This window comes from Aquarana catesbeiana, linkage group LG11, assembly GCF_042186555.1.
Source record: "Aquarana catesbeiana isolate 2022-GZ linkage group LG11, ASM4218655v1, whole genome shotgun sequence".
In the NCBI taxonomy this organism is placed as follows: Eukaryota; Metazoa; Chordata; class Amphibia; order Anura; family Ranidae; genus Aquarana; species Aquarana catesbeiana.
In genome coordinates, this window is record NC_133334.1 from 27,799,138 (window position 1) to 27,811,606 (window position 12,469).

At 39.7% G+C, this 12,469-nt stretch overlaps 1 protein-coding gene across 1 annotated transcript in view; it reads right to left on the reverse strand.

Moving 5' to 3' along the window:
- The window catches only part of LOC141111675 (uncharacterized), a 133,424-nt gene that overhangs the window by 38,760 nt on the left and 82,195 nt on the right, over positions 1-12,469 (reverse strand). The window contains exons 48-49 of the mRNA XM_073603824.1: positions 9,729-9,930; positions 8,361-8,488 (exon numbers count right to left, since the gene is read on the reverse strand). Coding sequence (XP_073459925.1) covers positions 8,361-8,488; positions 9,729-9,930 — 330 coding nt within the window. The remainder of the gene's footprint in view (positions 1-8,360; positions 8,489-9,728; positions 9,931-12,469) is intronic.

The following is a 12,469-nucleotide window of genomic DNA, read 5'->3' on the forward strand; positions in this document are numbered from 1 at the left end:
AAGGGGGCGGCGATAGTATTGAGTGGGATCAATAAAAAAACAATATAAAAACAATACTATTATAAAATAATAAAAGGCATAAGTGACTGCCAGTAATGTATAAAGTGCATAACAATTGGGAGTAAGTGCATCCACAGTGAGGGGTACACAATACTAATTAGTGCAAATATAAAGTGCAGCGTGAGAAGCCTATTAAGGCAGTGAGGTAGTAGTGAACTGCTAATTCATACAGTGCATAATGTGCAAAAAATGCCTTTAAAGAAAAATGAATAATAAGGTGTCTCAAATCCTTGTAAAAGGGTTGGCAAGGAAAAGTCTTATAAAACCAAAACACAAAAGTCCATAAAATTCAAAAAAATGTGACCACAACGTCCTGGCATGCGCACGTTGCAGTTAAAGTGCTCAGGTGTATCACATCCAGTGCTTCTTCGTGTAACAACACTCAGGTTAAGGTAGTGGCCCCTTACCTTTAGGTAATAGGGCAACAGCATGTAGCCAAAATGACTCTTTAGAATCCTCCTATGGGCTCCAGCGCGTCCCTCACCAACCTACGTCCTGAGATGGGGTTCCCTCAGGTTTAGTGCCGGGGCGGGGGATATAAGGGATGATGGGCAAAAGAAAAAGGCCAATAGTGTAATCCCGTTTTTGGTAGATTAACCTCTTTTATTAAAAGTATATAGGTACTCACATTAAAAAATGAACAACAGCGAATGTAGTCCAACGAGCGGTGAGCTCGTGTGCCTCTGTGGTGAATGCAGCCTGTCTCGTCCCTACGCGTGACGTCACACCACACGTGACTTCATCAGGGGATGATTACAGGCTAAAATTGTGTCTTTAAATAGTTCAGAATTGGCCGTTATGGGGCGGCCATTTGCTTGGAGTCTAAAGGAAGTAGGTGCGGCGGCCATTTTCTCAAGGATTGTGCGCCGCTACTTCCGCTGAGATGTACTTCTGTGTAACGTCCCAGCTGACTAGTTCGACCAATGGGAACAGTCCAGGCATCGATAATGTCTCCTACTGTCAGCAGAGAGGGTCAATTACTACTCCGTTAGCCGGGTCTCGGCGAGGGAGTGATTTGATGGGGACAATAGATAAGTGCTATCGCTGGCTACATAGTAATATGGACCAGGTGTTGGGAATAATTTAGACCTTAACGGGTCAAACGATCAGATCGAGTGCTAGCCCAATGTAGGGGACACATCCTGCAACGCTATTAATTAAGTGTGTAATTTAAAGCCAGGGGGGAAGAAAAGCAGCAGACACCAGTGGCATAAACAATGTATATAAACAAACATGTTGGATAAAAACAATAATTATAATAATAAGATAAATGACCATAAATATATATGTACCCCTAAATACATTGGTATAAGTTATTGCTTAATAAATTGTGTAAAGGGTAAGGAAATATGGGGAAACATTCAATCAGTTTAATATTAGAAAGTGTAAGACAGGAAAAAATCAAATATTGTCTCTTTTGAGAGCATTTAAATTAATGTGGCAGGTGCTACATGCAAATAGTAGCTCTTTATCTGGGTCTCTTATCTTGCAGTGTATACAGACTGTATTTCTATTGCATGACACAGTTGAGGGTAAGGTGATGCGGACTGCAGGAGTGGAAGGGTCACAGTGTGTGTCTTTCCATAAGAGCACGGAAGACAAACATTGTGTATGTTAAAAGTATAATAAAAATATTAATAAAAATATTATAAAGATATTGAGAGGGTATTCTTTAGGATAGGTAAAATTGATTATTAAAATTACTTGAAAATTAAAAATCACTCAGGAAACAGTTGAGATCAAACTCTATGTTTAGGCCACGGGGCCAAAATGTGTCTAGGGTGAAAATCCATTTGGATTCCAGTTTACTGAGGGTTCTCACCTTGTGGCCTCCCCTCCAGTGTTTAGTATATGGGGTGATACCCCAAAAACTTAGGTGGGTGGGGTCTCTGTTGTGGCAGGTTAAAAAATGTTTGGACACACAGTGTTTGTCGTAGCCATTAAGGATGTTTTTAACATGTTCCTTAATGCGGACTCTCAAAGGTCTTTTTGTGCGGCCTACATATTGTAGGCCGCAGCTACATTCCAGTGCGTATACTGCCCCTTCGGTATTGCAACAAATGAAATCTTTGATTGCATAATTCTCTCCTGTACTGGTGGAGGTAAAGTCAAACATTTTTTTGTTTGGGCGTTTGGTCCTTAGGCAGGCAAAACACCTTTTGCATGGATAAAATCCATTCCCAGTAAAAAAGGAAAACGTTTTTTTGGGTGGGTCTACAACATTTTTGACTACTATATCTCTGATTGTGGGTGCCTTTTTATATATAAATTTTGGTTTTTTGGGAAGAATGTCTTGTAGTTGCTTATCTGCCAATAGTATGTGCCAGTGGTTCTTGATTATTTTTTCGATTTTTCTATATTGTACATTAAAGTCCAGGATAAGGGGTATTCCCTCAAGTGTCTTCTCCTGCTGTTTGGTTTTTTCTTCGATCAGTAGGTTTCGATCCAGTTTGGAGACTTCTGTAATTTTGGTTTGGATAAATTTGTGCTCATAGCCTTTCGATATGAATCTCTCACCTAATTTTTCAGCTTGTTCAAAGTATGTATTTATTTTGGTACAGTTTCTTTTTATACGTATCAATTGTCCTTTTGGGATGTTAAAAATCCAGTTTTTATGGTGGCAGCTTGTGGTTGGAAGGTAGCTGTTCCTGTCTACTCCTTTGAAATGCGTCTTTGTACTAAATGTAGATCCATTTAGTGAGATCTCTAAGTCACGGAAGTTAATTTTTTCAGTACTGATGTCCCAGGTTAGTGAGATATTTCTGTCATTCTTATTAAGTTTAAGGAGGAATTCTGTTAGGTCTTTTTCTTCTCCATCCCACAATATAAAAATGTCGTCTATATACCTTTTGTATATGACAAGCTGGCTGGGGCGGTCTCCAAAAACGCTATATTCTTCCCACTGTGCCATGAATATACCGGCTATGCTTGGGGCAAACTTGGCGCCCATGGCTACCCCAGTCTGCTGATGGTAATAAGATTTATTGTACCAAAAATAATTATTTTTAAGGTTGACATCTAGACACTTGATCAGGAATTTCCTCTGTGTGCATGGGAGTTGAGTATATTTTCTAAGGCCCCATTTGGCTGCTTCGCACGCCTTATGGTGCGGAATAATTGTATATAACGCCGAAACATCGGCAGTTGCCATAATCCAAGATTTATCATCTCCCTGGATGTTCTCTATGACTCGTAGCATCTCTTTACTGTCCTTGAGGTATGCTTCCGTTTTTTGAACCACCGGTTGTAGGAAGACATCTATGTACTGACCCATCCTTGATGTAATTGACTCGATGCCATTGACTATCGGCCTGGGAGGTGGGTCAGTTCTATTTTTGTGTATTTTAGGCACTGAGTAAATGATTGGCGTCAGGCAGGAATCTGGGATGAGGTAGCGTGCTTCTTTCTTATTTAGTATTGCCCTCTTAACCCCCAGAGGGGTTAAAAAGATTGTTTTAGACGAAATAAAGGAGGTGAAAATCAAGAAAAAAGAAGAACCGAATTTTATTAAAAGTGGGATCCGGAAGCTAACTAAGAGGCAGGATATAGTTATTCGACCAGCTGATAAGGGAGGTGGGATTGTGATCCTCTCCAAAGAACAGTATCACAACACCATGACTCTTATGTTGAATGACACTAATACATATACCAGACTACTTAAAAACCCAGTTTTTAGCTGCCAGAAAGCACTAGAGCAAGTGGTACATCTAGGGGGTTAAGAGGGCAATACTAAATAAGAAAGAAGCACGCTACCTCATCCCAGATTCCTGCCGGACGCCAATCATTTACTCAGTGCCTAAAATACACAAAAATAGAACTGACCCACCTCCCAGGCCGATAGTCAATGGCATCGAGTCAATTACATCAAGGATGGGTCAGTACATAGATGTCTTCCTACAACCGGTGGTTCAAAAAACGGAAGCATACCTCAAGGACAGTAAAGAGATGCTACGAGTCATAGAGAACATCCAGGGAGATGATAAATCTTGGATTATGGCAACTGTCGATGTTTCGGCGTTATATACAATTATTCCGCACCATAAGGCGTGCGAAGCAGCCAAATGGGGCCTTAGAAAATATACTCAACTCCCATGCACACAGAGGAAATTCCTGATCAAGTGTCTAGAATTCAACCTTAAAAATAATTATTTTTGGTACAATAAATCTTATTACCATCAGCAGACTGGGGTAGCCATGGGCGCCAAGTTTGCCCCAAGCATAGCCGGTATATTCATGGCACAGTGGGAAGAATATAGCGTTTTTGGAGACCGCCCCAGCCAGCTTGTCATATACAAAAGGAATATAGACGACATTTTTATATTGTGGGATGGAGAAGAAAAAGACCTAACAGAATTCCTCCTTAAACTTAATAAGAATGACAGAAATATCTCACTAACCTGGGACATCAGTACTGAAAAAATTAACTTCCTTGACTTAGAGATCTCACTAAATGGATCTACATTTAGTACAAAGACGCATTTCAAAGGAGTAGACAGGAACAGCTACCTTCCAACCACAAGCTGCCACCATAAAAACTGGATTTTTAACATCCCAAAAGGACAATTGATACGTATAAAAAGAAACTGTACCAAAATAAATACATACTTTGAACAAGCTGAAAAATTAGGTGAGAGATTCATATCGAAAGGCTATGAGCACAAATTTATCCAAACCAAAATTACAGAAGTCTCCAAACTGGATCGAAACCTACTGATCGAAGAAAAAACCAAACAGCAGGAGAAGACACTTGAGGGAATACCCCTTATCCTGGACTTTAATGTACAATATAGAAAAATCGAAAAAATAATCAAGAACCACTGGCACATACTATTGGCAGATAAGCAACTACAAGACATTCTTCCCAAAAAAACAAAATTTATATATAAAAAGGCACCCACAATCAGAGATATAGTAGTCAAAAATGTTGTAGACCCACCCAAAAAAACGTTTTCCTTTTTTACTGGGAATGGATTTTATCCATGCAAAAGGTGTTTTGCCTGCCTAAGGACCAAACGCCCAAACAAAAAAATGTTTGACTTTACCTCCACCAGTACAGGAGAGAATTATGCAATCAAAGATTTCATTTGTTGCAATACCGAAGGGGCAGTATACGCACTGGAATGTAGCTGCGGCCTACAATATGTAGGCCGCACAAAAAGACCTTTCTGAGTCCGCATTAAGGAACATGTTAAAAACATCCTTAATGGCTACGACAAACACTGTGTGTCCAAACATTTTTTAACCTGCCACAACAGAGACCCCACCCACCTAAGTTTTTGGGGTATTACCCCATATACTAAACACTGGAGGGGAGGCCACAAGGTGAGAACCCTCAGTAAACTGGAATCCAAATGGATTTTCACCCTAGACACATTTTGGCCCCGTGGCCTAAACATAGAGTTTGATCTCAACTGTTTCCTGAGTGATTTTTAATTTTCAAGTAATTTTAATAATCAATTTTACCTATCCTAAAGAATACCCTCTCAATATCTTTATAATATTTTTATTAATATTTTTATTATACTTTTAACATACACAATGTTTGTCTTCCGTGCTCTTATGGAAAGACACACACTGTGACCCTTCCACTCCTGCAGTCCGCATCACCTTACCCTCAACTGTGTCATGCAATAGAAATACAGTCTGTATACACTGCAAGATAAGAGACCCAGATAAAGAGCTACTATTTGCATGTAGCACCTGCCACATTAATTTAAATGCTCTCAAAAGAGACAATATTTGATTTTTTCCTGTCTTACACTTTCTAATATTAAACTGATTGAATGTTTCCCCATATTTCCTTACCCTTTACACAATTTATTAAGCAATAACTTATACCAATGTATTTAGGGGTACATATATATTTATGGTCATTTATCTTATTATTATAATTATTGTTTTTATCCAACATGTTTGTTTATATACATTGTTTATGCCACTGGTGTCTGCTGCTTTTCTTCCCCCCTGGCTTTAAATTACACACTTAATTAATAGCGTTGCAGGATGTGTCCCCTACATTGGGCTAGCACTCGATCTGATCGTTTGACCCGTTAAGGTCTAAATTATTCCCAACACCTGGTCCATATTACTATGTAGCCAGCGATAGCACTTATCTATTGTCCCCATCAAATCACTCCCTCGCCGAGACCCAGCTAACGGAGTAGTAATTGACCCTCTCTGCTGACAGTAGGAGACATTATCGATGCCTGGACTGTTCCCATTGGTCGAACTAGTCAGCTGGGACGTTACACAGAAGTACATCTCAGCGGAAGTAGCGGCGCACAATCCTTGAGAAAATGGCCGCCGCACCTACTTCCTTTAGACTCCAAGAAAATGGCCGCCCCATAACGGCCAATTCTGAACTATTTAAAGACACAATTTTAGCCTGTAATCATCCCCTGATGAAGTCACGTGTGGTGTGAAGTCACGCGTAGGGACGAGACAGGCTGCATTCACCACAGAGGCACACGAGCTCGCCGCTCGTTGGACTACATTTGCTGTTGTTCATTTTTTAATGTGAGTACCTATATACTTTTAATAAAAGAGGTTAATCTACCAAAAACGGGATTACACTATTGGCCTTTTTCTTTTGCCCATCATCCCTCATATCCCCCGCCCCGGCACTAAACCTGAGGGAACCCCATCTCAGGACGTAGGTTGGTGAGGGACGCGCTGGAGCCCATAGGAGGATTCTAAAGAGTCATTTTGGCTACATGCTGTTGCCCTATTACCTAAAGGTAAGGGGCCACTACCTTAACCTGAGTGTTGTTACACGAAGAAGCACTGGATGTGATACACCTGAGCACTTTAACTGCAACGTGCGCATGCCAGGACGTTGTGGTCACATTTTTTTGAATTTTATGGACTTTTGTGTTTTGGTTTTATAAGACTTTTCCTTGCCAACCCTTTTACAAGGATTTGAGACACCTTATTATTCATTTTTCTTTAAAGGCATTTTTTGCACATTATGCACTGTATGAATTAGCAGTTTACTACTACCTCACTGCCTTAATAGGCTTCTCACGCTGCACTTTATATTTGCACTAATTAGTATTGTGTACCCCTCACTGTGGATGCACTTACTCCCAATTGTTATGCACTTTATACATTACTGGCAGTCACTTATGCCTTTTATTATTTTATAATAGTATTGTTTTTATATTGTTTTTTTATTGATCCCACTCAATACTATCGCCGCCCCCTTATGCTGGATATAGACCCCCGCTCAGATCTTAGGGGGTATTTATATTGCATTTACCATCATTCTAGCCATCCCACCCTATAACTAATACCATCATACGCTTATCTGATTTTAACAATAGTCACGCATTCAAGTTTTATATTTATACCATTGATTATATTTTTCTGTTAAATGCCTAGGATTAGCGCAGCACTATCCATTTTTTAGATTTATTCACAAGGTCAGGTGTTTACCTTTAACAGTGCATGCAGCTTTTCTATTTCTAGCCGATTTCATATATGATAGCGCGGGAATAACCTATCTTTATATCTTTCCGAGGTTTGCCGAGGTCAGCCGAAGTGTCCTCAGGCCTTTTCGGATGTTTCCGAGGCTCTCCGGCGCCCCCGCCTCTGGCCGCATGCGGTATTGCATCAAATTGAAGTCAATGCGGAACGAATTATTTTCGTTTCCATTGACTTCAATGGGAAAACTCGCTTTGATATGCGAGTACTTTGGATTACGAGCATACTCCTGGAATGGATTATGCTCGTAATCCGAGGTTCCACTGTAGTTGGTCAAATTTACTCCCTTGTATGCTTTTGGGTACTACTTTCAGAACCCAGCACTTTAGAAAGTATGTAAGCATTATGCAGAATGTGTTCAAGAGATCTCAAATTGTAATTGTTATAATAATATCATCGATATGATCCTGTGATTGCCTACGAATAGTCCTAATTGTCTTTCCAATATAGAAGGCCTCGCAGGTGCAGTTCAACGCGTAAACCACACAATGAGTATTGCAATTCATGTGCCACGTGCACCCGAGGGGTCTCCCAGTTGGCAATGTGATTGTGGGTCCCTCCACCATTAATTCACATAAACTACAAGAGCCACACCTTGTCATGCCCACTATACCTCCCCTGTTTCTTGGCCTCCACAAGACATCACTGTGAATCAGCATGACCCCCAGAAATTGCACTTCCCTAAAGATATATTGTGGGTACATGGGGATGAGGCTGCAGATGTTCTTTTTCAGATATAGGTTATCAGCTACAACATGTATAACACAAAAAGTAAATGTGAAGAAAAGGTAACTAAACATCTTACAGAACATATATACCTGTTCTAAATGTAGTAGTTGTTGAAGCAGAACCAGAGAAGCTGGCAACAGTTGCTGCTGACTGATCTTCATTGATAGTGTCTGTGGCTGGATCAAAGTTTATAGCGGTAAAGCCAACTATGTAGACCCTGAAAGTCAAACGATTGGTGTCCATCTTATTATTTGGGAGGTATTATAATTATACAGCAAATGTCACAAAAATTTCATGAACAATAATCTCACGTTTCACCATGCAGACAAAAAAAAAATAGATTTGGTCTCTAGGAAAGCCATATGATCGCCTTCCCAATACTGACATGGAGATTCATGATTTTGTTGATAAAGAAAGCCAACCCTAGCCATAATGTGTATGCTATTGCCAATTCTTTGATAAGCAAAGCCACATGATCACAATGTTGCAAATTATTTCAGAATTGTATCACACCTTTGTGGTTGAATGTTTCTAAAATAACCCAATTGCTACTGAAGTTTCATGAAAGTTCAAATTCACAATTTTGCTTATCAATAGTAACTATTACACAGAGGACTTTCTTAAAATCTGTATTTGGAACTTTTCAAATCTTTCCACCACCAGTGAATTTAACAGACATACGGTCTGGTGTCTGAGCAATGTGACTCTTAGTTACATAGTAGGTTGAAAAAAGACACAAGTCCATCAAGTCCAACCTATGTGTGTGATTATATGTCAGAATTACAATGTATATCCCTGTATGTTGTGGTCGTTCAGGTGATTATCTAATCGTTTTTTGAAACTATCGATGCCCCCCGCTGACACCACCGCCTGTGGAAGGGAAATCCACATCCTAACCGTTCTTACAGTACAGAACCCTCTACACAGTTTAAGGTTAGTGAATGGCAGCATGTCTTATTAAATTCCCTTTCGTGGAAAAGTTTTATCCCTATTGTGGGGTCACCAGTACGGTATTTATAAGTTGAAATCATATCCCCTCTCAAGCGTCTCTTCTCCAGAGAGAATAAGTTCAGTGCTCACAACCTTTCCTCATAACTAATATCCTCCAGACCCTTTATTAGCTTTGTTTCCCATCTTTGTACTCCATTTCCAGTACATCCTTCCTGAGGACTGGTGCCCAGAACTGGACAGCATACTCCAGGTGCGGCCGGACCAGAGTCTTGTAGAGCAGGAGAATTATCGTTTTATCTCTGGAGTTGATCCCCTTTTTAATGCCAATATTCTGTTTGCTTTGTTAGCAGCAGCTTGGCATTGCATGCCATTGCTGAGCCTATCATCTACTAGGACCCCCAGGTCCTTTTCCATCCTAGATTCCCCCAGAGGTTCTCCCCCCCCAGTTCTGGATTTGTAAACACAAAGTTTGTCTCATTGGATGGATGTGGAAGCAAATCCATTACCTGTAGTTTACTGCGGGGTCCAGTGGTCCATTGATGTATCCCCTTGAAACAGTGCCATCTCCCACATTGACACTAATCTTATTTGATTGGTCAGTGTTCTGGATATTCTTCTGCTCAATGACAGAGCTCACATAAGTGCTGGTTAACCCATTCTTGAAATCATTATATGTCTTTGATAAAGACCCCTCAATTGGTTTGTTGCCTGCAAGACAAAAAAAAAAGAGTGACCAATGGGATAGCATGACAAATGACTGAAGAAAATTTTTTCAACACCAAAACAATATTTTTTATGTTTGATTAAATTGGTCTCGCTTTAAATTTTTGATTGAATAAATCATTATTTTCAATTTATCAATAATCTGTCTTTTTTTAAAGGGAATAATTAATGTTTTAAGGCAGCACAATAAAAAGGGATTTACTTTAACGTATGTTATTGATATGTGTTTTCTAGTCATAATTTGAAAGCATAAATGAACATGAAGGAAGCCATTGTAGCTCATTAGGTATTCTGGATCTGTTTTCTGCTCCGCACTGTCACACAATGGTTGTACTTTTCTAATCTTTCTCACAATGCAAGTCTACGAGTTGATCAGCTTGGTGAATTCAATGCACTCTCTGTATGGCCAAAATCACTTTCCAACTACAATTAAAGCAGCTTAGACCCAGATGACCTTATCCTTCAAAAAATGCAAGACAACAACCACAGAATTCTTTAAATGTATGCAAATCACGCATTTCCTACAGACAAAAAAAAAAAATGTACATCCCCACCAAGGCTTGGTAATACTATGCATTAGCTACACCAACCCAGAAGGGTATCTCTATATTCTATTATATCTTGCAAAAAACAAAAAGATGTGTTTTGCAACTCTACACCTTCGATGCACTCGGAATTAGATCTTTCTTCCTCTTTGACACTTCTTAATGAGCCTTATGCCCTGTACACATGATCAGACTTTCCGACAACAAAACCATGGATTTTTGTTCGAAGGTTGTTGGCTCCAACTTGTCTTGCATACACACGGTCACACAAATGTTGGCCAACAATTACGAACGTGGGAACGTGGTGACATACAAGACGTACAACAAGCCAAGAAAAAGGAAGTTCAATAGCCATGTGATATCTCCATTATGAACGCTAGTTTTACAAGACCGAGCAATTCCAGCTCGTACTTGATTCCGAACATGCGTGAACTTGTGTGCGACGGACTTGTGTCCACATGATCGGAAAGTCCGACAACAAAGTTTTGTTGGCGGAAAATTTGAGAACCTGCTAGCCAACATTTGTTGGCGGAAAGTCCGCCAACAAATGTTCGATGGAGTATACACACGGTCGGATTTTCAGCCAACAAGCTCACATCCAACATTTCCCGTTGGAAAGTCTGATTATATCTATGGGGCATTAGACCTTATATCCATATATACAGTCAGGTCCATAAATATTGGGACATCGACAAAATTCTAATCTTTTTGGCTCTATACACCACCACAATGGATTTGAAATGAAACGAACAAGATGTGCTTTAACTGCAGACTTTCAGCTTTAATTTAAGGGTATTTACATCCAAATCAGGTGAACGGTGTAGGAATTAGAACAGTTTGTATATGTGCCTCCCACTTTTTAAGGGACCAAAAGTAATGGGACAGATTAACAATCACCCATCAAACTTTCACTTTTTAATACTTGGTTGCAAATCCTTTGCAGTTAATTACAGCCTGAAGTCTGGAACACATAGACATCACCAGACGCTGGGTTTCATCCCTGGTGATGCTCTGCCAGGCCTCTACTGCAACTGTCTTCAGTTCCTGCTTGTTCTTGGGGCATTTTCCCTTCAGTTTTGTCTTCAGCAAGTGAAATGCATGCTCAATCGGATTCAGGTCAGGTCATTGACTTGGCCATTGCATAACATTCCACTTCTTTCCCTTAAAAAACTCTTTGGTTGCTTTTGCAGTATGCTTGGGGTCATTGTCCGTCTGCACTGTGAAGTGCCTTCCAAAATAAAAATCACCCTTTGATGGCATCTAATCTCGTTTGGACTAGTCAAATTTTATACTTCTCAGTCCCCTTTATGCTAGATAGGATGCGTTTCCACAGAAACAATAATGCATATTTCATGATGCTTATATTATGAACTAGGAAACACCCCCACAGCTTCTGTAGGAACATTTTCCAAATAATATCACAGGTTACCAGCATATTGGTTCCTCAGGCTTTAGCGATTCTAAATATGGGAATAGACAGTTTCCCCATACGGTTTTGCACAGTTGTTGCCCATTTTGTATTAGCAGCTCGGATAAGGATTGGTAGACATTGGGAGCAAAAAATTAGCACTTAACCCTTTGGAAACTGTTGAGCTTGTCAAAACCAATTATTATTATTATTATTATTATTATTATTATTCAGGATTTATATAGCGCCAACAGTTTACGCAGCGCTTTACAATATAAAAGGGAGACAATACAGTTATAATACAATACAATACAATAGGATTAAGAGGGCCCTTCTCAGAAGAGCTTACAATCTAAAACCAATTTTGTATAAGAAAAGCTGCTAGCCCTTAGACGGGACAAATACTCAGCCTTTAAAGCTTCTAGGAAACCATGGAATCTGTGGCTTGGGGAACTTTAATTCTTTGATATGTTGCATTCCCTATGTGCTGCATTGCATTGTATTTCTTTTTCTATGCTTATGGTTATGCTTTGTGTCGCCTTATAAGCGACATTTGTATTTATAATATTGG